A 20,903-nucleotide genomic window follows, 5' to 3' on the forward strand; every position below is an offset into this window, starting at 1 on the left:
GCTAAGTAAACGTAACAATGCCACAGTGTAGAAATACTCTGGTACAAGTCAAATGTATTCCCTGCACCACAAAGGAGACAAAGCAAGTGGTGTGCGTGTTGCTTTCTACTCAACACGTAAAAACCATGCATTCAAAATAAAATATATACATTTAAAAACAATGTTATATATTTTTTTACTAATCATTTTATATTGGTCTCACTTTGAAGCCTACCTGACTGAGTTGAACTGTTTGGATCCTCCCTTTCCATTAGGGCTACACCCCTTCCCCTGCACCCATTAATGTGGGAACATTCACATTCAGTTCACGGATTTACACAAAGTGGAAAGGATGCGAGAGAAGTAGAGTGGAGGCAATCACAGTGGTTTTCCCACGGAGTGTGCTACGGAGGAATTTAACAACACAGTGTGATTTATGGTGAGTTTCTTTTGGTTTGCTAGATTCTGCAGATAGATAGATAGATAGATAGATAGATAGATAGATAGATAGATAGATAGATAGATAGATAGATAGATAGATAGATAAAAAGAAAGATGAACAAAAAAAATATTTATAGCTGATTTCAGGAATATTACAAAAAAAAAAAGTAAGCGCTTCCTTCGTGCACTTCAGCCTGGACACACTGGTGTGATTACATTCTTGAAAGGTTTTGACGTAAAGCTGACAGGTTGAAGCTAAATAGTCTTTTATCTGTTTGGTCTAGGCTAATATACTTTTTTATTTCTTTTTATTTTATTTTATTCATGTGCTCAAGATCACATATTGCCATCATACGCTCTTTGCCATTTGAACATAATAAACACAGCAAAGCGAAACGCAAGAAAGCAAGAAAACAAAAAGAAAAGAAAACAAAAAAGCAGCTTAAATACCAACCAATGCCTCTCCCAATCCTGTAAGAGATTTACAGGGGAAAACCTGGGGGGAAAACAGGAGGCTATAACAAATTATGTATATCAAATCACAAAAAAATAAGTTTTACACCATCATTCCTGTGTGCCAGAAATCAATATAAAAATCGCACACACAAACAAAACCAAAGCACATAATACATATGTATTAAGTGTAGTAGATGGCTGAGATGATTTTAGTACCAATAATATAATTTCATATTCCTGTTTAAGTGTAGAAAAAAATCTTTCTTTGATCACATCGCTGTTTTTTTTTTCTTTTTTTTTTCTGGGTAATACTTCATACTTACTGGACAATAATTAACCAAAAACTAAAGAAGGAAGTTGAAAAGTAAAGCTTAATGGAAAAAATAGAGAAGAAAAGCAGCAGCAGCAGAACAGCACAGTTCTTGTTCCAATTGGAAGTTGAGCTACTTCGACTGCATGACGGTAAGTCAGTTAGAGTGTGAGAGTGAAAGTTTCATAGTTTTCACGTTTTCCTCCGTGTTGATGTTATCTCTCATCAGTTTGTATTGCATTGGTATGCCCATTACATTTTTTGCATAATTACAGTTTACATTGCTGAGTAGATTAGCAAGGTGTGTCTCTGTGTTATCTTTTAATCTGCTTAACAATGCAGGTATACCACTGTGTGTGCCTTTTAATCCATTGTATTACATTATATTCTTATACTTTGACGCATCTATTAAGTGTGCTTATGTATGAGTTGGGGAATGAGAGAGAGACAATGTATCAAACAATAAATCAACAAAGTGATGTATTCCAGCTATTTGACATTTGACATAAAAAGGACACTGTTGTGAGGCACTCAACTGTAAAAAGTATTTAATTGTTCTTTAACTGTAAGTGTGACATTTCTATTTCCCTCTCTTTTGTCATATTGTCACTTGTTGACAGTGTGGTTGCTCTCACATACCTGCAGTTATTACTCAACATTCAGCTCAGGTGTATCAAGCACTGTGTGCGCAGTGAAACAAAGTGTCTTGTGTTTCTTGTCAATGACATTTACACCTGTGGACCTGTACAAAAACGTGCGCATTAGTTGATAATTATTTTTAAGAAACACATTACTTAATGGAAGGAGGTCATTTTATTAAATACTGTAGAATGACATAAGAGTGGTTTGTTAAGTTTCATCTTATCTATACCTGCTTGATCTATTGAAAATGTATGTCCTAACCTTGAACTTGCTGAATACCCTGTAGGCTTTGACTGTGGCAACACAATGAACAATCGATGTGAAAAGATAGTTGGCAAAACCGCAAGTCAAATCAAGTCCAACAAGAAACAGTTGCCCCTATAAAACCTTTTCACAACTTAAACCGTTATTGCTCAATCTGCCTCTTCAGTGGATGACAACTAGCGTGTGTAATTCCGTATGTCCCTTTTGGAAGAGTTGACCGAAACCTGGCACAACTGTCAATTTATATGCCCCAACATGTCTACTAGGATCTTGCTGTGCCCTGGTCTCAGGCTACTGCATAGCATCGACATTCCTCGCAGTCTAAACCCCTATAAACTAAACCATTACAAAGTCATTACGCATGTCCAAAGATTGTCCTGCACTCAGTCAGTAAACAGTTTGTGTATTACGTTTGCACAGTTTATTTCCTCCACCCCCTCTCTGTGCATGGATGTGCCTGTCACTGTGGCTGTTTGCTCCAATAGTGTGACTTCACTCTTTGGCTGGTCTGTGCACTACTCTCAATACCCCACGCTGTTGGCCATTGTAAGTGCTGCCAGTAGCATACCCCCTTTTGCACACAGGCTTTATTGAGAGGGTTATTGAGCAGGGATTGCCTTAATACCACCCCCCTCTCTCTCCCTCCCTCATTTGCTTCTGTCACATTTGTCTTTTTTCCCTCCTACCCGTCGTAGGTTTAGAGAGGTAAATGAGGTCAGGCCTCTCCTGGTATCCAGAGAAGGAGTTATCTGGGCTCCATCCAACCTTCTTCAAGTCGTCCTGTATCAGGTGTCCAGATTTAACTGAGCAGGATCTGTACTTCCTAAACTGTGAATGAGGAGAAGTCATGTCTCCAGATGAGAGCTGTTGCAGAGTTTGCAGCAGGGGCTTATATAGCTGCCACTGGAAGCACCCAAGTAAAACTGAAAGAAAAGTGAGTATTTTTAGCCATAATTGTGTTTATATTAACGTTTTCAAATATAAATGTATTCTTTTATGACCATTAGGGTGTTCAGATAAGTCCAAAATGTTCAGCCTTCAGCGCTGCTCTTTACTGTATTGTAGTGTGTGATGTTTATGAAATAATTGTTTGAAATTACTTCTATTAAATCTATTCTATCTTCAGGTTCCTTGTACTTCCATTGAGCATAACCTTTACAAATCCCTGTAATCAGGGATTAACATTCCACCAGACTGAATTCAGAAATGTGAAATATTTCCAAGTTTTGCTATACATATCCAGTGCTTTAAAGTGGATACCTATGTTTAGAAAAAAACTGTTCACATATTTTTTAGAAAAGAAAAACTTTGTAAATGAAGTAATGATGAGAATGAAATGGGTGTGCCAAGAAAAACAAGTAAACTCTCAGGCCCTAACAGGCTTGTTTTGGATTTATCAGGATTATAAAGGGGGAGGAGGGTTGTGGTGGCCTATCATTTTGTACACAAATTAAATGGTGGAGGTGTGTCGGTGAGGGCGCAAAAACCAACTATGAAAAAATATTGGAATTGTTGCATTGTCTTCTCAGATCAAATTCCCTTTGGAATTCATACACACACATACTTTCACTTATGCACACACACCATACAAAAAAGATATTTTTATTTATTATTATTTTAACCCTCATGAACTGATGTCTGGATAATATTTCACCTGTTCTTTTCATTCTAGCGTGCATGCTGTTGGTTCTCAGTTGTCATTATGGTCTGCCTGCTTTCCCTGTGCTGGATGTACATCTGTCTGGTTACTTTTAATGACCGAGAGGATGTTAACTGGTGAGTGATCACAAACACACAGACAAACGGCCCACATTGAATCGAGCACAAAAGACCAGAATCCTCTCTTTTCTTTCCTTTTCTTCTCTTTCTTTATTGGTGCTAACCCTGTGCTGCCCTCTTTTGTTCTATTATCAGGCAGGGCTTCCAAAAACTGAACCGATGGGTGAACTGGTTCATGGTGCTGATCATCATTTCTGCAGTGGTAACCAGCTACTGCGTTCTGCTGCTGGTGAGAATATAGTGTTGATACTGTGGTGTTGATTGTTGCAGAATATTATACCTTATTGTCACGGGAGAGTTTAATTACTGGCATGTGATTGGATGTTTAGAAGTCTATAAGAAACATAAAATAACTATTGTTTAGCCTTGTAGCCATGTAACCAGATAATATGACAGTTTCAAAAAGAGATTTGTTATAATTTAGTTTCATTCATTACAGCTCTTTGCACTCTTCCAAGTTGCCTTAGAAGAACCACTCAACTTGCACTGGCTACACAAGGTATTGTGAACATTTCTAAACATGCATCCTCTATTGAGGCTGCTCAAGTTATTGAATGTTGTATTTGTTTTTTTCTCTACACAGATCCTCCTATTTTTTGGTGTGATGTTCATCACTTTAGGGGTCACAGGAATCTGTCTCCGGTGGTCACAGGAATGGCCAACTGTTCCTCTTTCACTCCAGGTACAGTGAGACAAGTTTTCTGGGAATATTATAATGTAAATGTCATGTGTTTCTGATGTGCGTGTCGGCCTGTCGGCAGGCCGCAGCTCCTTTCTTGCAGTTTGGTGCTGTTGGGGCGTTGACCCTGCTGTGCTCGTTCGTCTTCCAGGGTTTCCACAACGCCAGGAAAAAATGTATGTCTCAGACATAATTTAAGAGCACATGGGCATGAGTCACAAGCAATTAAAACACTGTGTATAGACACAAATATCATTACAGTACATACATACTTTGAAAGAGTCAATTTTGATATACTATAGTTCAAAAGGAAAGTGAATAAAGATATAATAAAGAAAAAAGGACACAGATATACAGTAGATATGGATATATCACAGCTGGCAATGCCCTAAATTATAGCTCACTACAGTCTGTGTCCTCTGTGCAAATCTTACTTATTTTAATCTTAAACTAGTTAATTTTAACTCAGCAAGTGAAACACATATGTAACAAATGGCTGTTGCTTGACTAAGTTCTGTAATTTGCATGTTGCATAAAACTATGTACAGAAATATTCATGTGTTAATTCCTGCAAGTGAAAAAAAGACAATGACTTGAAAAGCACAAATGATATTAATAATACTCCCACAGTACAAACAATGATTGTTATTTACTCAAACTCCTCAAGGGACTTCTGTACAGTCCTCTGTTTAGACTCAGAGCAGTATAAACCGCTAAAGAGGGTTATCTTATTGTTTGACTTTTTTTCTCACCAGGGTCTAAGTTCCTGATTGCAATGTTATTAGTAGTTGTGTCAGCAGCCATCTTCCTGTGTCCCCTGAAGATCGAGTCTCCTTGTCTGATAGAGAAGCATGAATTACCTGATAAACCAAAGCTTATTGGTCACCGAGGCGCACCAATGGTGAGCATCCTGTTTTACTTGACAACACCCTAAAGGTACACATGGTCCACCTCGCATTGTGTATGCACTTCTTTTCAACTTTCTTTTCAACTTTAACTTTTGGCTTGCAGCCAGGTAAAATATAGAACAGACTGAGACTTAGGCACACAAACTAAGGTACACAAAACACGATAAAATACATGAAACATGAATACATCAAGTGACTACAAAAAGCATGAGTATCAGCCATTAGTAGTTATTTGGGAAACCAGTCATCAGCTAAGTCTTCATGAGTATTTAACAAAGGCCTGTTTGACCTGGCCTTAGTCTAAATCTCTCCATACAGAGGATGAAGAGGACACTCTGAAATATCCCCTTTAATTTGTAAGCCACCTAAACATAAAATTCGACTGCTATCTTATCTCCACTCTAAGAAATACATCCGTAAAATAACAGAAAAAGTACTGGCAGCTCATTACCTGGACACTGTACCGTAATTAAAAAACGGAATTTTTCAGTTAAATAACCGTGTCAATGGTAAAAAAACAGAGCATTTTCTGTTATTTAAAGGTGTTCCTACAGTAAAAAAAAAACAACATTCTCTGTGAATCTTACATAAATCCGTAAAATAACAGCAAATGTACTGGCAGCTCATTTAATTACAGGACTTTGTCCTGTAATTAAAAAATTGCGTTTTTCTAATTTAAGGTTCAACTACAGTAAATAAGGAAGACCATTTTTGTTATTACTTACAGCAATACAAATTTAACTTTTCTGTTAATTAATGGTGTACGTATAGTGGTAATACATTTCTGTAAAACATTTTAAACAAATCTGTGATGAAAATAGATTTTTATTAACTCATCTTTTAAAATTCCTTAAAAATACAAAGGACAAAAACATTACCCAAAGGGAAACCATATTAAGTTTAACAAACATTAACACAATTTGTCACATTACAAGTTATATCATTATCGCGATATTCAACAACGTTATCGCACATTTTCCTCATATTGTGCAGCCTTATTGGAGACCCACTAAATTTCCCTGGGACACACACAAATGACCTGTGGCTCTTGGGGACAAAAACAAAAAACCCTATCAACATCACTATCAGAACATGTGTGCATATAGTAAATATGCTTGAGAGCTTTGATTATCTTGATGTATTGGACAGAGGCTTAGCATGTGTAACAATAACAATCTAAGCCACTAACACCCAGTTTTATCCAACAAAAGCAGTAGTATTGGAATTTAAAATCATCCATAAATACTGTATGCCTGTGTAAGCACACATCTGAAGAGTTGGAGTGAAGTTTACATTTTTAAGAAAAATACAGTCCTCCCACTAAAGGTCAACCAGCATCCAACTGGCCGATTGATAACATGAACAAGGTGTATGCTGATGAACACAGCGTGTGTACTTCTGTTGTACATTGATTCAATGCAGAATGCAGAGTAATAAAACGGACACTGAAACCTCGGTCAGGCTGTAACATAAAACATTTCTCACAAAAAAGGCTATACATTGAGAGTAGGTCAATTTGGAATTAAAAAATGTAGCTGTTTACATTTTAAGTACATCTCAGGCAGAGTATGAAAATACTTTCTACAATATAACACAAGTATAGTTAAATAGACCAGAATGAACTTGAATATGCATTTCATTTCACCTACTAAAACCATGTGACATGTCTTTCTCTAGTTTTAGTTTCTCCAGTGCAAATAAATCCATGTCAGTAGAGGACAATAGAGAGCAAAAGTGTGTGTATTCAGAGTACGTACACAGGTGTAGATGCACAGTAACTGATTTTTGCACCTTTCTGAGGATCTCTCTGAAAACTTGAAAGAAGCATGTAAATAGCCTCTAAAGGCCATTACAGTGAAAATAAAGGGAGGCCGGCTTAAATGTCCTCACTTTGTGAAATGGTCCTCATTTAAAAAAAGTTTATACCCCACGGCTGTCCTCCATAAAGATAGCTGTACGCAGACACACATCCTTCTCCTTTCTCTCCATTTGAGATGCTTCTGCTGTAAAACAAAAACAGAATTACTTATTACCAATTTAATAGCAATATACAGTAATAGTAATAATAAAATTAACACTACACTTTTAACTGTTTATTTATCGGTTGTCAGAAATGAAATAAGTTAGAAAGAGTTTCTTTCTAATACAAAAACGTAAAATAGTTAAAGCTGCAAGCAGCGTTGAACGGGCCCTCGCTCCTTGCAGCATGTCAGGGGTACTGGTGGGATGCCTGGGCGATTTACTTCAAATGTGCACACAGTCTCAGCAGAGCACAGGGAACAGCTGTGCCGAGTTTCATCTGATTCAGAATAACTGTTAGATGCGCAACACTTCCTGTTTTAATTGGCACATACAAGAAGTCGGTCCTCTATAACTTGCACATTTTTTGAACTATCAAAGTTTTTGTCATGAGGGTCCACCAAGTTTACACGCAAATTTTGGCGCAGATGGGACTCACGCTCTAGGAGGAGTTACATACATAGGGATTTTGCTAATTAATAATAATAAAAAAAATTAAAACAGCATTTAAGTTTATTTTACTAGCTTGCAGTTTGCACTAGGGGTGGAACGGTATATGTATTCGTATTGAACCGAAACGGTACGGGTGTCACGATTCGGTGCATGAATTTACACAGAGAATACACGGTATAAATAAGACTCCCATGCTAATTAATTAATGTAATGCTAAATTACTGTTAGATACGTGGGTTCTTTAGGGACACCTAATCTGTAGCTCCGCCTTAGCTCTGAAGCTCTGATTGGCGCCTATGTAGCAGAGTTCCGCCTATGTATGCAGTCAGAGATAGCAGCTCTAAGGACGAGTATGGCGAGTGGTGGCGACCCACAAGAGTTAGAGGACCCGCCGGCCTCTTTAAGATCGCAAGTTTGGGATAACTTTGGTTTCCCAGTCAGTTCCAGTAGTACAGGCGAGAGAGTGGTGGATAAGACTGCTGCTGTAGATTAGTGTTATGTTTCCAGCGTCGCGGTTCCGAACTGTAACGTTAGTTGGGACAGACACCTTGTTTCTTTAGGCTAACTATATTAGCTTTAGCCAGGCAGCGAGCAGCTTTCTGCAGTGAAAAAGGGCCAGGAGACGTTGTGTTAATGTTGCATTAATCAGGTAATTTAGTTCGTCTTTGCAGAAAACAGAGATGTTGTATTTTCATGTTTCATGTTTTATTACTTATTGTTTACTGTTTACATCTTACTTTAAACACTTCAGGCTGTTGCAGCTAGCTCAGGGGACAGACTGGATGACACTAGGTGGTACAGCCTGAGACATGCCTTCTACATTTTTGTTTTGCTTTTCCTTCCATTGTACCGAACTCGTACCGAACCGTGATGTCTGAACCGAGGTATGAACCGAACCGTGACTTCTGTGTACTATTACACCCCTAGTTTGCACAATAAAATAGTTTAGATTCTGGTACAGTTTCATGCATTCTCCTTCATATAACATTATTGTATAATGTTGTGGAGCCAAGCAAACCCTTTAGTAATCAAAGCTTTTAGTAAACATGACGACACTGGAATGTTTTTTTATATTCTATGTACTCCTGACAGTAGAATAAGCCATTATAAACCTGTATAAAAGGCCAGGCAAAAGAAAGAAAATAACATGATACCACCAGAATCTTAAAAAAAAAAAAAAAAACGTGACACAAATTTTTGGTCATACGTACTGCCCAGCACTAATTAACACCGGTGTGAGTAACAAAGGTGTGTGTAATTACCTTTAAATCTTCCACAGATTCTTGAAGTCATTAAGGTCAGACAGGAATCAAAGCAGTTTTGGGGGAATGTTGTACTGTTTCCCCCCCTTTTCTGCTTTCGTGCCCCGTTCTGGGTTTATCCCTAGCAGGCACCTGTGGCAAACAAACATGTCACTTGACATTGCAAAATAAATACTATAAAACTGACAAAAAATATGGCCAAAACTTACCTCTGGATGAACTCCAGAGTCAGGGCTGCTCCCTTTGGATACTTTATATTCAGCACATAATATAGGCTGAACATATAGCTCACAGCAACTAGTGGACAGCCGATGATGTTAACTGTGACTTCATCCACTGACATCTTGTATCTTCCTTCATCTGCAAAACATAAATAATGACATACATCTTTCAATTAAAGCAGCCATATTATGCTCATTTTCAGGTTCATAATTGTATTTTAAGGTTGTACCAGAATAGGTTTACATGGTTTAATTTTAAAAAAAACACCATATTTTTGTTGTACTGCAGTGCTCTATCTCACTGCTGCAGATCCTCTTTTCACCTGGTCTCTGTTTTAGCTACAGAGTGAGACCTCTTTTCTTCTTCTGTACTATCTTTGATTGCACATGCCCAGTAGCTCAGATGTAGATCATGTCAGCTAACTAGCTCCATAGACAGTAAAAGAAAGGCTGTTTCTACAACTTTGGTCAGTTACAAGGCAGGATTAGCTGGGAGACTTCTAAATGAGGGCGCACATGTAAGTAGTTCTTTTGTAGATTATGGTGAACTTGTGTGTGTTGTAGCAGTGCTTTGCTATTGAGAACGAGGTAGCATGCTAGCGTTAGCATGCTAGCGTTAGCATGCTAGCGTTAGCCATAGCGTTAGCATGCTAACGCTACGAGCTAATGGTTGCGGTTAGCCTGCTCGTTTCGGCTTGTGACGTCACAAGCCGTGCCGATTTTGAACAGCTCACCCAGAGACTGAAGGCAGGACACATTCAGAAACTGTATCTCACTCTAAACAGCATGGGTGGATTTTTTTCAAAGTTGGTATGAGTGTGGAAGCACCAGAGACACAACATAACACCCCAAATCCCAGAAAAAGTGATTTTTTCATAATATGGGCACTTTAATTAAACAAATACACAACACCTCCCAATATTTTTAGAGTAGACATGCATATCCTTACCCATAACTATGATACACGGGGTGCATGGCAGCTCTGCTAAGGCATCCTGTGAGAGAGGTGAAGACAGAATAGGCAGAGGGGAAGATGTGATATGCCAAGCTGCATAGACATATTTGTTGGGCTAAATCACAATTTACTAAATTAGTGAATTGATGTTTTGCTGTGGAACTTACTTCTTCATTTATTAAAAGCACCTTTTGCTCCTCTGCGAGGTACTTCACTAGACCCTGGAGGAGTTTCAATGGCTCTGTAGTTACTCCTGTGATTCCCTTGCTACCAAGAAACTCAGTAATGATCTTGCCCTTCTCCTGAATTTGGTCCAGCAATTTGGTTTGGACAGGATTTCCAGCAATTTGGTTTGGACAGGAAATCCTATTAGTTTCTCTGTGTGGTCGAGCAGATGGGTGGTGTCGAAGAGGTAAGGCCATTCTTCCATGACTTTGATTATATTTTCCTCACTATTCAGAGTGATGCGCTGGGCATAGTATGTTTCAGACATCAGTCTTTTAATGTCACTCTGAGGGAGAAGGTTTTCTTTAAAGGCATCTTGTAGCATTTTCTTTTTATCCTCATGGCTGTTAAAGTCATTCAGTGACTCGGGTTGCCACTGAGTACAACCATAACGGTCAGAAGATCTGCATTTTTTCTTTGGCCTCCCTTCATGGGATGTGTTAAAAGCATACTGTCTTCTGACATTCTCAACCCTGTTCTCCATTTGCATTACAAGGGATGCAAAACCTTGACCCACAACATTAATGCCACATTTGTCGAAGAAGGAATCAGGGTATCTCTCAACCAGCTGCTGTGCAACCTGCTTCAACTTGCTTCTGCCTGGTCTGGTGTCAGTAGCCATCATGTCTTCCATGATGATCCAGATCATGTGCCTTCTATCTTTTGGTGGTGGTCTCTTCTTCTCCTTCAGTGCATTCATCAACGTAACTGGAAACTTCTCGTTTAGCACCACAGTTGGCATCCCCACCAGATGCTCGCTTGGTGCACCGGACACAACCATGGTGCTCTGAGATGCTAGGGAGGAACAATCAATTTAAAAATGGGAATTTCAAAAAGGAGAACGACTGTGTGAGACAGAGACACTGAGAAAGAGCTGAATGCACTGTCATGCCAAGAAGGTTGATTTAAGTGTGTGTGTGTGTGTGTGTGTGTGTGTGTGTGTGTTTAAATGTCTAATCAAGCCCATTACCTACCTGAGGAGAATGCATTTATCAGCCGCCTGGACTGTATCAATGACAAAATCCCATCCAAGTCAGCTGCTGTTAAAAACGTGCAGTCTTCCAGATTTGTAACTCCAATATCTGTCAACTTTGTGACAAGAGTTTCTATTTGCTCCTCTTCCAGTGAAGGCAGTGTGCTTCTGATCTTCTCCCTTACAGGCTCCATGGTGGACTGTGTTTAACAGCAACCAGCAGTCTGCCACCTCTACGGTAGTGTCTAAGTGGGATGTAATCAAGAAGCCCATCAAGTCTTTGGCAAATAAAAGTACCACCTTCACTCTCTACTTCAAAAACACCAAGATCTGGATCAAGACTTGCTCTTTTCTGTCGGAGCAAAAGAAGCACAGTCGTTTGTTGTTTCACTACAATACATGCAATCAGCCCGAGAGTTAAATCTCCACCCTCGCAGTTCAAAATAACAAGCATGTCATTTGCATAGCATGTGCCTCGTACAGTAATTTTGTCTGTCACTACCGCATTTGATGGTGAGACATCAAACACTTTAAACGCGTCCTTAACTTGACTATCATACAACTCTGGGTAAAACCTTGTACAGTCAGACATGATCAACTCCGGAGAGAACAGATTGCCCCTGCTTTGGTAGGCCTGCAGCAACTGATGCCTCTCTGAAAGGGATTTTGTGATGTTTCTGAAGTTCTTACTTGCCCGAATACACCTCTTGAAATAGCTGTGCTTGCTCTCAAATCGCATAGTCCATATACGAATTAAGGGTCCAAACTGTAATGTGAGATCTGAATAATGTAAAAGGTAATGATGTTTAGGTCTAAGCTTTTTAAGTGGGAAGAGGAGATGCCTCGTTTCTATGTACTCCTCAATGAGGACCTTCATGTAGGCAGCCTGTGATTCTGACAGTGCGGGAGCACACACAAGCTCAACCACCTGCCTAAGAAGCAGTACAAGTTGCCAAACTTCATCCTTAGGGTCTCTGACATTGTCATGTAACAGTACTGGCAAGAACCGAAGAAGCCACCAGTTTTGGGCAGCATGTCCCCCAAGTTTGGTCCCATTGGTAGGTAAAACATTAGCCTTATTCCGACTCTCACCTCTAAAAGTCACAATTCTGCGGTCAAGTACATCATAACTGAACCACTTCCTTGATTTTACTAGGAACTGCAGGTACATTGCCAAATCATAGTCAACTATGCCCTCAAATAAATCATGGGCAAGGCAGGGTGGGAGTCCTGGTGCACAAACATGGAAATGTGCGAGTTTGTTCAAAACACTGTTTGACTTGATGCCTTTGTGCATTAGGATTTCTGGGTTATTTTCCAACTCCAGCAATGATTCACTGTAACTAGCTGGCGTTCTCTCGGTGGCTGTAGAAAGAGGATTTCTTTGAAAATCCTCTTTTTTAACATGACAGTACCTGCAAAAATATTCTGCACAGCTGAAATTTTCAGTAAATCCCCCAAGATAGTGAGACCCATGATTGTCTCCAATGACACAGGCAATACTACCTCTGAAGGTTTTCCCTTCAACACAAATGCCTGTTGACTCTAGGTCACACAAGTCTGATAACAAGACTTGTAAAACACATCGAACGGATCGTGTACCGACAGCTACAATGCTAAACCGGAAATGAGGTACCGACAAGTGAATTTGCTTGATAATATAAATATTCTCTCTGTATAGGTGCCATATATTTGTTCGGATTTCAGTCGAAAAAAATTAAACATGTTATAATACTATCAATGACAGGATCGGGGCTCGGGAGACAAGAGATTCAATTTAGAATAAGTTCCCTATTATATGATAATGTGTAATGTGTCATGTAACGTTAACAGCCTCGCCTCCTCATATCGTTAACTTAACTGCCAAACAGAGACAAGCCAGACCCCATGGAACCGCATGGAACTGGCAATAGCGTTAACGAAATGAACGTTGGATTAGCTAGCTAGACAATTCAGTATGAACCACTAATGTCGCGCTGCAATTAACATTAACGTTAGCCTGTCTGACCACAACCAAACGAAACGTAAACTCACAATACCAACAAAATGAACCTTATCATATTCTTCTAAATGTCCATTAAATAATTACCTTTTACACAAAGCGGAGCTGGAGGAGATTAACGTTAAACTTTTACTTGTTCACACAGTGGTTGACAGACACACACAGTGGAGCTTTTTTGGAGGGTCAAAGCGAGGCAAACGTTAATGTTTCATGTGCCGCGAAAGTCCCGCTCGGATTAAAAATACGGACAATGTACTGTAAATAATTTATAGATAAGGACCCACAAATAATGTTGAAGTGGGGCATAATGGGTTCTTATTTGACCTAACGTTACAAATACCTCATACAAAGCTGCTCAGTTGGTAAAAAAATCCGTTTTTTAATCTCCAAATCCCAAAGTGCTGATTAATAGCACACAGTAATGCCGTTGTGAACACCAGCTCACGTTAGCTAACGTCAATATTAGCTAACGTTATTAGCATTAACCATCGAAAATTAACAATTGAATGCTACCAAAACAGACAATATAACATTTCAAAACTAATACTGCTAAACTATACTGCTACAGTCACTTTGTTAATATTCTCCATAAAACTACTTACCGCTGAAATGCAGGTCAAATTCGTGCCGTTCTGTCCCGCTTTGTACATGAATGGAATATGGCCGCCAGAAACTGATTTGGCAGAGATGAAGTTCCCATAATGCAATTCGAAGTGTAAATTAACAGAAATACATCTGTGAATCACGTACTAAGGACAATTTCTGTTAACTGTTAATATACAGATATATATATATAGAGATATATATATAGAGATATATAGATACAGAGTACCGTCTTTCGGAGCAGGTTATACAATGCATAATACTCTGTTTGCTGATGTAATATTTTAAATTACTTTGCATGTGTTCACATTCCAGCAAATCTACTCTATGCCATGCTCAGGTATGAACAAATGTCCAATCATGTGAGGGCCCCATATGCTGCTCTGTCCTTGTTAGTTTGCTGTGCTTCTGCGTCACCAATAAGTTCAATTTAACACGGTGTTTATGGGGTTGTGTGTGTGTTCACACAGCTTGAGGGTAATTTGGGAGTTTAAGCACCATGAGTGTGTCTCACGCTTCTGTTCTCGTTGTGTTCAGCTGGCCCCGGAGAACACCATGATGTCGTTCAACAGGAGCATCGCGTGCGGCGTGACAGCCTTTGAGACAGACGTACAGCTCAGGTGAATTTCAGTGATTACAGGGAGACTCATAGCACTAACTGACACTAAGCCCCATTGGTTACTGTTGTTTTACCTGTCAAGCTTTCCTTTATTGCACAGCAGTACATTTACAGTTTACAATGATAATTATGGTGGCAGATTACCACTCTAAATTATCTTTTTTGTAATTTTTTAACAATGGGTCCTTGATTTCACACAGAGGTAGACAAAAGCAGGCTTCTCTAATACAAGCACAGATTGTACTGGCTGAAATGACAACTGGCACTAGCATATTTGATCATATCTAGCTAATTATTGTTCGCTTCACAAGTTAGTTTAAAACTCAATGTCTGGCTGGCTTGTTTTGAAATGAGAACCCTAAATATTGATGGCTGCATACATGATATTATGCTAAAAAGCTTGATACTAAAGCTACAAGTCCCAGGCAAAAAGTCAGCATCCTCCTGGTGCATATCCTAGGGGCTTTTTCTAACATAACCTGTGTTAGAGCAGATAAACATACTGTTTAATCTATTCCTTACTATTCTATTCTTACTACAGCCCAGTGCACACTAAGACATGTGCAGAAAATCAAAGCTTGACATGCATGCCCTGCCTAGTTACAGTTGCTAAGCTGATGACTGGACAATCACTGTTCGGGGGAGGGGTTTAGCGAATGAACAGTTACTTCTATCTGGTTGTTGACCAAGTCCAATGACACATCTCCACAGAGTTCAATAAGGGTCATAAATTACTTAATGAACTTTTGAATTGAGCTTTAAAGTGTTTTGGCCTCACAGATGCAATTTTGTTTGTGTTTATTTGAACCTAGTAAAGACAGAATTCCCTTCTTGATGCATGACCATAACGCTTCGTTCTTGCGGAGAACGACAAACGTTATAGAGAAGTTCCCTGACAAAGACTTCAGCCACAGCTCCAACCTCACCTGGAAGGAATTACAAAGTCTGAATGCAGGTGAATGGTTCCTAAAGGTGAGGGCTTTGTTATGACACATGGTTGTCCACACACTCACAAGGCTTCAAAGATTATGTGTCATCATGCAGCATGCTACAGTTACAGTTAAGTATTATCTGACTTTCCAGACAGATCCTTTCTCGTCAGTGTCCAAGCTCTCAGAAGAGGAGATGGAAACAGCCAGGAATCAGACTATTCCCTCTTTACTTCAGCTCCTCAACCTCGCCAAGCAGCACAACATCTCAGTGATATTTGACCTATATAGTCCCAACCAGGAAAATGACACAGTGGACACAGTCAACACCATCTTGAGTTCTGGCATTGACCCAAGCCTGGTACATCTAATACCCTCTAATGGAATTTGAGATATTTCATGATAAGGCATTTTTTGTTAAGGTGTTGTATATTCCAATTATAGGTTCTCTGGCTTCCTCCAGCAGAAAGAAAATATGTAAATAAGACTGCTCCAGGCTTCATCCAGGTCTATAACAACGCAAGGGATATGGAAGGGGGGAACCACCTAAATGTGAAATACAGCAATTTGAGTGTGAAAGAAATCAGGTAAAGAAATACATAACAAACTAAATACACCCATACTATCTATGTGGTAGTGCCTGGGAGGCATGCACAGTAGTGTGTTAATTAAAAGTATGTGTGTAGCATGCTGAGACACATTGCTGGCGCTAAATACAAAGGCGTAGGATTGGCCTCCAGTGAATGACATTCAAATAATGTCCCACCCACTGGTGTTGTTTCATGGATGAGCAAGCAGAGCAAGCACAAATTATTAAAGACTGAAATGCAGTGTAGAAAAAATGTTTTGAGAAAGTGCTGAAGTGTTGCATTAAGTGCTAAATGAACTCACTGTACATGGACTGTTGACCTTTTGCTTTATGACACAGGCTTTCTACATGTCTCATACGTAATACTAAACACTTTGCAGCACAAGTTAGCACTGTTTACACATACACATATATTTGATGGTCACATGCATTTGGTCACAATGAAATGGTGTGTGGGATAAATGTGTGTCTGGTCAGGCATCATGATGCTTGTGAGGGCAGGGTGGGTGTGTGCATTTGTGTATGTATCTTTTTACCCCTGTCTATCCATGTATGCAAGCAGAAAAACTATTTTTATATGATTTATACACAGTATTCTATTGATTTTGGTATTTAAACAAATGCAAACATGATCTAATAAGAAAATCATGATGATCAATATATTGAAGGACAATACCCACAGGAGTGTAATGTATACATTTGCATGCACATATTGTACATACTTGCATGCACCTTCTTTCATATATACACATACACACAGATACACACATATGCAGATACAGACATATTTACTGTCATGTTTTCCATAGATTTCTGTCTTTCCCTTTTACCGACATATATATACATATACACCTACATTTATACAATCGCTGTCTTTGTATCTGACAGGGAGCTTCGGAGCAGGAATGTTACAGTGAACCTGTGGGTGGTTAATGAGCGTTGGCTCTTTTCTCTGCTGTGGTGTGCGGGGGCCAGCTCTGTTACCACCAACTCCTGCCACCTCCTAAAAGACATCGACCATCCTGACTGGTTGATGGTGAGCAATACATACGGCTGCATGTACAGTAGCACATGCTTTACCTCTTTTCTGTTCATTTCACTATCCAGCATTAAATACCATCAGCTGAAGCACTTGTTCTGGAGCCAACAAGTTCGTACATGTGTTTTCCAAAGAATGTGATCACCCCTATGGCATGTTTGTGTGTTACAGCCGCCTCTTACATACAAAATAATATGGATTACGTTGGACATTGTATCTATTCTGATAATGACTGGACTCTACATCTTTCAGTGGTAAGTGGAGCAGATGTTTGTTGTACACATGTGTGTCTATTGTCTATTAAAGTGAACAGATTGACTCATCCACCTCACTGTTTCTGCCAGGAAATCACACTGTTTCTGTTGCAGAGAAGGTACTGTATGTTTAGATTTAAATATGTTTACATTAGGGCTGCAACTAATGATTGCTTGCTTTCATTATTGATTAGTCTACAGATTATGTTTCACAATAAATCGATTAATCCTTAAGTCTATTAAATGTTTATCAATATTTCCGAAAGCTATAGGCTGTATCTTCAAATGTGTAGTCCACAACTATTTTCACTTAACTATTATATAACATAAAATAAAATGCAGCAAATCTGGAACAAGGGAATGTTTTCGCCCTTTTGCTTGAAAAATGACTGAAGCGATGAATTGATTATGATTATTATTGATTATTTTCTGTCGATGAACTAACCTATTAATCAACTAATGGTTTCAGCTCTAGTTAACATATTGACATTAACGATACTAAAAAAGACTAACTGGTGTTATTTACATTATTAACATTTGGGTGTTGCACACTGTGTTCCAGATAACAGCTCATATCTTGATTACATTGGGTTCACCTATCTCCAAATACCATTGCCACAAATCCATGTCGCTAATACTTTTTTATTATTTTTTTTTTTTTACAAGCGGTGATGTTAATCTAAGCTTTCATCTGGGTTTAACGTGAAGTTGATAACTGTATAATTTACCAGTAACTGCAATGACAGAATTATTGCTGGCAATAAAAAATGTGAGTCTGAACTCCTTATTAACAAAATAACATTCTGGAGAATGTTATAATGCAAGGTAATGGGGGCTTTAAATTGTAACTATGGCTCATTTCACTTTTCAATTATGCTAAATTATTTACTAAAGCTTTATTGATCAGTTAGGCCATCAATAACAAATTTTGGATTGCCAGGTAGGTAGTAAAACAACATTTTTACTTGAACTGTTTGACCACTTACTTACTCATTTGTTACTCATCATAACCATATACAGTAGAAAGGATAAGTACAAGCTAACGAATGTTCTCACAACCTTGTTACTCCAACTCTGTTCTCATTATATTGTAATATAGTATTTAACTGATCTATACATCATTAAATGTGTATTAACCATAAATAAACCAATAAGTAACAACAGCTTATAAACCCTTAATAAATGGTGCCACCTCTTTTACTGAAATGGATGTGTCAGCATTTACAAATGTATTAGGTCGTCTTTTTTGATAACTTGTTTTTGTGACTCTACACAGGGACAGCGAGGCAAAGAAACAATACTTTAGCCTGGACTGAGAAAGAACTGTCTCCCTTCTTACCCACCGGGTAGCTCGCCCGACTCCAGCAGTAGATTTCTCTGCCCCGAAACTGACATACATTCTTGTCCGCACTTCCAGAATGGTTTGAACCTAAATCAGGAAGAAAGCAAGCTAATGTGAATAAGCACTATATTCCGAAGCCATGAAAATAAGAATGTTGTTTCAGAGGTTATACTGTATGGTAACCAAATATTGGCACTATGCCACTGGATTGTGATTTTACTTTTTTGTTTCTTTCTAAGTTGGTTAACTGGGATTTTGATCATTCTTCTGTTACTGAAAATATGAAACTTTTCTCTGATTGTATCACTGCAACATGCACTGTAGGTCTGCACTGGTTTTCCTCTTGGCACTTTATGTCATTGCGTTTTTTTTCTGATGATGCTTTTCTGCTTTTCTGTTACAAAACTTTTTTTTCATGTTCATGTTGTCACCACTGCACGAAAGATATGTATGTACTGTAACCTGAGCCAAAAGCACTATAACTATTTTCTACACTGTCCTTTGTCTGTGTATTTAATCCTCAAATATATGAATATTAATATTGTTTAAACGCCAAGAAAAATCTGATTTCTGTAGAACAGCTGGTAGATAACAATAAAGCAACATATACATTAGAAAAGTTGCATTAGAACATACATATGGTTCCTTTTATATATATATATATATATATATATATATATATATATATATATATATATATATTTACTCAGTATTTTGTACCACATATTTTATGCACCCAGTTCTTCGTTTTCTGGCTTCTTTTCTTGCTTTTGTTTGTGAAACAATGGGCGTCACATTTTCTGAAATCTGCCTTTGCATAAGAAATACAAAAGATCCTTTGTATATCCTTGAGACAACTGGAAAATTACACTTCAGAAATTGTGCTAATAATAGTAATAGTAATAGTAGCAATGCTTATTTAGAGATTCATGCATATGTTTGAATTTTATTTATTTATTTATGGAAAGAAACAAAACAAGTACTATGCTTAAAGGAGAAATCCGGCGCAAAATGAACCTAGGGGTTAATAACACTAACAATAATAATCAGTCCAACGATGAACGCCGTGCAACCAGTAACCAGTAACATAGCTCAAGCATGGCGTTCGGCGTTCGACTGACCGTGACTGTTTTCCCAAGTAAGTTTTCCTAACGGTACTGTCTTTATAAACTATCTTTTTAATAAACTGTCTGTACACTTACAAAGTTTTCAATGCTTCGGTTTACATGTAGGGACCCTCATTATGCTACCGTGGAAGTGTGGTGCTATTTTGAGCCTTGTTAGTGGTATAGAAATAGCGATTTCTTTTTACTTTACCAGTGCCCCGACATCTAGCGTTATAAGCTAATTAGCGGTTTGTGCTAAAACTGGTCACATTCGATTAGCATGTAAACATATCCCAGAGAACGGTCGACTCGGTACAAATGTGTTATTGTATTAACCCCTAGGTTCATTTTGTGCTGGATTTCTCCTTTAAGTACAATTTTAAGGAACTTTTCTTGATTATTTGAATTTTATACTACTTAATACTTTTACTTCACTATATTTCAGAGGGAAATATTGTACTTGTTACTCTACTATATTTATAGATACATATTAGTGCTGTCAGTTAAACGCGTTATTAACGGCATTAACACAAACCTATTTTAACGGCGTCAATTTTTTTATCGCGAGATTAACGTTCTTTTTGGCCTAGCAAACTTTGTAGTTTTTTTCACATGCTGTTGCAACTAGTAACGTTAGAAAAACTACAACACCACACCGGATCTAGCTAGACCGGAAACAAAACAACAGGCACGCCACACACACTTGTTTGGGCTTGCGAGCCGGCCAAACAGTAGTAGGCTAACGTTATGTTTTGAGTGAATGGCGAGCGCGAGACGCCGAAATGGATGCCAATAAGATTCTGAATGGAAAGTTTACTTTTAAAAAGTTGCCAAATGGTTCCATTGACAAGACC

General features: G+C 38.4%; 1 protein-coding gene across 1 annotated transcript; it reads left to right on the forward strand.

Annotated features, from left to right (window-relative positions):
• The first annotated feature begins 277 nt into the window (after positions 1-277).
• On the forward strand, positions 278-19,442 carry gdpd2 (glycerophosphodiester phosphodiesterase domain containing 2). Its single transcript, XM_031302962.2, has 16 exons — positions 278-418; positions 2,788-3,026; positions 3,765-3,868; positions 4,007-4,100; positions 4,311-4,370; positions 4,455-4,553; positions 4,633-4,726; positions 5,306-5,451; positions 14,709-14,791; positions 15,603-15,762; positions 15,874-16,080; positions 16,164-16,306; positions 17,197-17,344; positions 17,519-17,601; positions 17,692-17,720; positions 18,878-19,442. Exons 2-16 carry the CDS (start codon positions 2,940-2,942, stop codon positions 18,949-18,951), a joined length of 1,611 nt encoding a protein of 536 aa, XP_031158822.1. The 5' UTR covers positions 278-418; positions 2,788-2,939; the 3' UTR covers positions 18,952-19,442.
• Positions 19,443-20,903: the final 1,461 nt, after the last annotated feature.

Source organism: Sander lucioperca, chromosome 1 (genome assembly GCF_008315115.2).
Source record: "Sander lucioperca isolate FBNREF2018 chromosome 1, SLUC_FBN_1.2, whole genome shotgun sequence".
Lineage (NCBI taxonomy): Eukaryota > Metazoa > Chordata > Actinopteri > Perciformes > Percidae > Sander > Sander lucioperca.

Coding starts and splice junctions, on each gene's coding strand:
- gdpd2 (XM_031302962.2), top strand. CDS start 2,940: ATGTCTCCAGATGAGAGCTGTTGCAGAGTTTGCAGCAGGGGCTTATAT. Junction 4,727..5,305: donor CCACAACGCCAGGAAAAAAT/GTATGTCTCAGA, acceptor TTTTCTCACCAG/GGTCTAAGTTCCTGATTGCA. Junction 5,452..14,708: donor GTCACCGAGGCGCACCAATG/GTGAGCATCCTG, acceptor CGTTGTGTTCAG/CTGGCCCCGGAGAACACCAT.